General features: G+C 55.6%; 1 protein-coding gene across 2 annotated transcripts in view; it reads right to left on the reverse strand.

Moving 5' to 3' along the window:
* Positions 1 to 4,834, reverse strand: part of ALKBH4 (alkB, alkylation repair homolog 4 (E. coli)) — a 20,946-nt gene extending 16,112 nt beyond the window's left edge. The window contains exon 1 of one of the 2 annotated variants that reach the window (XM_011930019.1): positions 4,711 to 4,834. In XM_011930019.1, coding sequence (XP_011785409.1) covers positions 4,711 to 4,833 — 123 coding nt within the window. In that variant the 5' untranslated portion in view covers position 4,834. The remainder of the gene's footprint in view (positions 1 to 4,710) is intronic. The other variant, XM_011930029.1, reaches the window with a different exon arrangement.

A 4,834-nucleotide genomic window follows, 5' to 3' on the forward strand; every position in this document is an offset into this window, starting at 1 on the left:
CGCCGACTGGATCGGCGCGGGCCGCACCTCCTCGCCATGGGGCCCCTCTCGGCGCGGCTGCTGATGCAGCGCGGGCGCCCCAAGAGCGACCGGCTGGGGAAGATCCGGAGCCTGGAGTAAGAGCCGGGCAGGGGGCGAGGCTCTGTCCGCGGAGCCGGGCGGTCGGGGGGAAGAGCGGGGACCCTCCCCAACGGCCTGCCTGTCCCCGTTATCGCCCTCTGGGTTCGGCAGAGTCGCTTCAAATGTCTTCTTGTTGGGAGATCGTGGCCCTACCCGCTCGCCGCGAGTCCCGAGGGGCCTCATCCCCTGAAGGGAGCCCGGAGAGTTAGGGGCACAGCCTGCTGCTACCATTAGAGGGCCTGGGAAGCACAGAGGAGCCCCCGAAGGATCTGGAAGAGCATCCTACAGGGGGCTAGGATGCCCCCCAGTCCTAAAGTAGTTGCAGTTTTTTTTTTTTTTTTTAAGTGGTGGGGAGTCGGGAGTAGTGGCGCGCGCTTCTAGTCCAATCTACTGTGGCGCGCGCTTCTAGTCCAATCTACTCGAGAGGCTGAGGCGGGAGGATCCCTCAGCCCAGGAGTTGGAGGCAGCAGTGAGCTATGATCGCGCCTAGGCGACTGAGTGACACCCCATCTCTAAAAATAAAGTAACGGGGAGGTGGGCGGGGCGGTTGCACTTGTGCGAGAAATGTCAGGTGAAACAGCCTTCTGAGGTAGCTGGGGCAGATTGGTGTGGGGTGCAAAGCCTGCCCGCCCCCTAAGCCTTCTGCCCCCAACTCCAGCCTGTCAGGGTTGGAGCTGCTCTCCGAGCACTTGGACCCCAAGCTCCTGTGCCGCCTGACGCAGCTGCAGGAGCTGGACCTATCTAACAACCAGCTGGAGACGCTGCCGGACAACCTGGGCCTGTCCCACCTGCGTGTCCTCCGCTGCGCCAACAACCAGCTGGGGGATGTCACTGCCTTGTGCCAGTTCCCCAAGCTCGAGGAACTCAGCCTGGAGGGCAACCCCTTCCTGACGGTAAGTGGGGGCCTCCCACCAGCCTCATACTGGGGGGCCAGGACTCTGTTGGGCTCAGGCTCAGCATCTCCTGAGCTACTGCCGTTCACCCCCTCTTCCCCAGGTCAATGACAACCTGAAAGTCTCCTTTCTCCTGCCCACACTCCGTAAGGTCAATGGCAAGGATGCGTCCTCAACTTACTCTCAGGTGGAGAACCTGAATCGGGAGCTGACCAGCAGGGTAAGGGGATGAGAGGATTATTGTGTGCTTGGGAGCTATAGGGGGCATCAGGAGAGTGATGGAATTGGACATCAGGAGGATGTGAGGAGGGTGACTGATAGGGGCTCTTTGCCCTAACAGCCCCTAGCCTCATGTGCTTTTTTTCTGGAGATGGAGTCTGACTCCCATCACCCAGACTGGAGTGCAGTGGCACGATCTTGGCTCACTGCAACCTCCGCCTCCTGGGTTCAAGCAATTCTCCTGCCTGAGCCTCCCAAGTAGCTGGGACTACAGGCACGTGCCACCACGCCCAGCTAATTTGTTCTTGTATTTTAGTAGAGACGGGGTTTCACCATGTTGACCAGGATGGTCTTGAACTCCTGACCTTGTGATCCTCCCGCCTCAGCCTCCCAAAGTGCTGCAATTACAGGCGTGAACCACCGAGCCCGGCCAATAATAAATTTTTAAAAAAGAGTTTCGCCAATGAAATATTTGCATCCATGGGACTAAACATTTTACATGGATTATCTAGTTTCATCCCTAGGACAGCTCCAAGAGGAAGGTACCATAACTATCATGGGCAGGAGGTGTAGGCATGCGGAGATTCTGGCCAGAGTCACCCAGTGAGGACCTCGGAGGCCACCAGACCTCAGCCCTGGGCTCTGTGGCCTGTCTCCTCTTCCTGTCCCATCTCCAGGCTCCTCACACCCTGGGCTGCCACTCACTGTGGGCCGCTGTCTTTCTCTGTTCTTCCCTCCGTGGACCTCAGCCCCTTCTAATGCTTTACTTCCAGCTCAGACACCTCCTGAGATTGACACTATCTCCTCCTGCTCCTGGGGCCCTCCCACGGGAAACATTAAAACTGGGAGTCCCCCGTGTGTCGACTGAGCAGGCTGGACTTCTTCCAAAGGCCATGGAGCGCTCTTGAAGGGTTTTAAAGGAGTGACGAGGTCAAATGTGAATGTTAGAAAGATCTGGAGGGGGGAGGGGCAGCTATGAAGGGGTGGAGGCTGGAAAGTCAGTGAGGAACTGCCCCAGTGCCCTGAGATCCCGGACACCTCATTCTCCTTGTTCCATAGCCATCGTTGGGAAGGTGTTACCTCCACATGGCCACTGGCGCGGGTCAGACTTTCCACAATTTTTTTTCTTTTCTTTTTTTTTTGTTTGAGGCAGGGTCTTACTCTGCCACTCAGGCTGGAGTATAGTGGCGCTCACAGCTCGCTGCAGCCTTGACCTCGTGGGCTCAGGCAATCCCCCCACCTCAGCCTCCCACGTAACTGGGACTGCAAGCACACGCCACCACACCTAGCTGATTTTTAAATTTTCTGTAGAGGCAAGGTCTTGCTATGTTGTCCAAACTGGTCTCAAACTCCTGGACTCAGGCGATCCTCCTGCCTCAGCCTTCCAAAGGGCTGGGATTCTAGGCATGAGCCACCTCACCTGGCCCCTTTCACAGATTAAAACTCTTAAGTTCATTCATATTGTTGCACAGCTGTCACCACCATTCAGAACTTTTTCATCTTGCAAAACTGAAACGTTTTCCCCATTAAACAACAGCTCCCCATCTCCCCTTCCTGAGCCCCTGGCAACAACCCTTCTACTTTCTGTCCCTGTGACTACCCTACACAGCTCACACAACAGGAATCCTGCAGTATTTGTCTTCTGTGACTGCTTCCTTAACTTAGCCTCATGTCCTCAAGGTTCATCCATGCTGTAACATATGTCAAAATGTCCTTTTTTTTGAGACAGGGTCTCGCTATGTTGCCTAAGCTGGAGTGCAGCAGTGGTGTGATCATAGCTCACTGCAGCCTTGACTTCCCAGACTCAAGTGATCCTCCCATCTCAGCCTCCTGGGTAGCTGGGACCACAGGTGTGTATCACCATGCATGGCTAATTCTGTGTAGAGACGGGGTTTCACCATGTTGCCCATGCTGGTCTCAAATTCCCGGGCTCAGGTGATCCACCTGCCTCAGTCTCCCAAAGTGCTGGAATTACAGGCGTGAGCCACTGTGCCTGGCCTGTCCTTCCTTTTTAAGGCAGAATAGTATTTCACTGTGTGTATACTACACCACGTTTTCTGGATCAATTCATCTCTTTTTTTTTTTTTTTTTTTTTGAGGAGTCTCGCCCTGTCACCCGAGCTGGAGTGCAGTGATGCGATCTCGGCTCACTGCAACCTCTGCCTCCTGGGTTCAAGCGATTCTCCTGCCTCAGCCTCCCGTGTAGCTGGGATTACAGATGTGCCTCACTAAGCCCGGCAAGTTTTTGTAATTTTAGTAGAGGCAGGGTTTCGCCATGTTAGCCAGGCAGGTCTCACACTCCTGACCTCAGGTGATCTGCCCACCTCAGCCTCCCAAAGTGCTGGGATAACAGGCAAGAGCCACGGCACCCGGCCCAACTCATTTCTTGATAGATACTTGGTTTGCTTCCATCTTTGGGCTGTCGTGAATAATGCTGCTATGAACATTGGTGTGCAAATATCTCTTCCAGACCCTGCTTTTAGTTCCTTTGGATATATACCCAGAAGCAGGATTGCGGGTCATGGGTAATTCTATGTTTAATTCATGAGGCATGCCATACGGTTTCCACAGGACCTTGGGCACTTCTACCATGGACGATGGGGCAGTTTCTTCACTGGCTTCCCAGCCTCCACAACTTCATATCTGCCCCTTCCCTTCCCAGGATCTTTCTAAAATTCACATTTGACTTCACTCCTTTAAAACCCTTCAAGAGCTCTCCACGGCCTTTGGGACAAGTCCAGCCTGCTCAGCTGCTGCGTGGGGAACCATCTGTGGTCAGACACCACCCGCCCCCCGCTGCTCCCATCAACCTCTCCGGCCTCATCTCTCTCACCTGAGCCATCACCACTCCACCTTTCTACCCCACTCAGTTTTCTGGGTTGGAATGCCCTTGCAACCAACCACAATCCTTCCATGATCCTTCCATGCCAGCCCAAAGGCAGTGAGTTCTTTTTTTTTTTATTTATTTTCTTTGTGTGAGACAGGGTCTCGCTCTGTCGCCCAGGCTGAAGTGAGGTGGCTCAATCATAGCTCACTGCAGCCTCCAACTCCTGGGTTGCAGCGATCCTTGAGTTCCTCTTCATTAGTTAACTGGAATTCACCGTCTCCTTGCCCATTGCAGTCCACGGCCTTCAGGCACCGCTGTACTGGTATTCAGCGCCCTCGATCGACCCTTTCCGTGTCATCTCCTCGCGGGCCCGTGAAGCTCCCAGCGCCAGACCCGAGAGGCTACGTCGAGGTTTGCAGGCAGATCCCCGCAGAGTCCCCGAGGTTACCTGTGATCGCACCCACCCACGTTCCAGCCCCTTCCCCACTCCCAAGCCCGCTCCTTAAAGCCCTCATCTCCTCACCCCGCATCGCTCCTACTGCAAGGGTCCCTCATATGCTTTGATCCCGGCCCGTATCATGGCCAAGCTGGGCCTCAGTTTCCCCAGATGCAGAGCGACGTCTGTGGGCGCGGCCCCTATCCCATCCCTTACCGCTGGGGGCAGTTCCCAGGGCGGGTCGCCGCCGCGCTGCCGCTCGCAGATCAGACAGGTCCGGATGCCCTTGCAACCACATTCCCGAAGGACCTCGGGGGTCTCGGCGGCGGCAGCCGCCATC

Source organism: Colobus angolensis, unplaced genomic scaffold (assembly GCF_000951035.1).
Source record: "Colobus angolensis palliatus isolate OR3802 unplaced genomic scaffold, Cang.pa_1.0 Scaffold120, whole genome shotgun sequence".
Taxonomy (NCBI): domain Eukaryota; kingdom Metazoa; phylum Chordata; class Mammalia; order Primates; family Cercopithecidae; genus Colobus; species Colobus angolensis.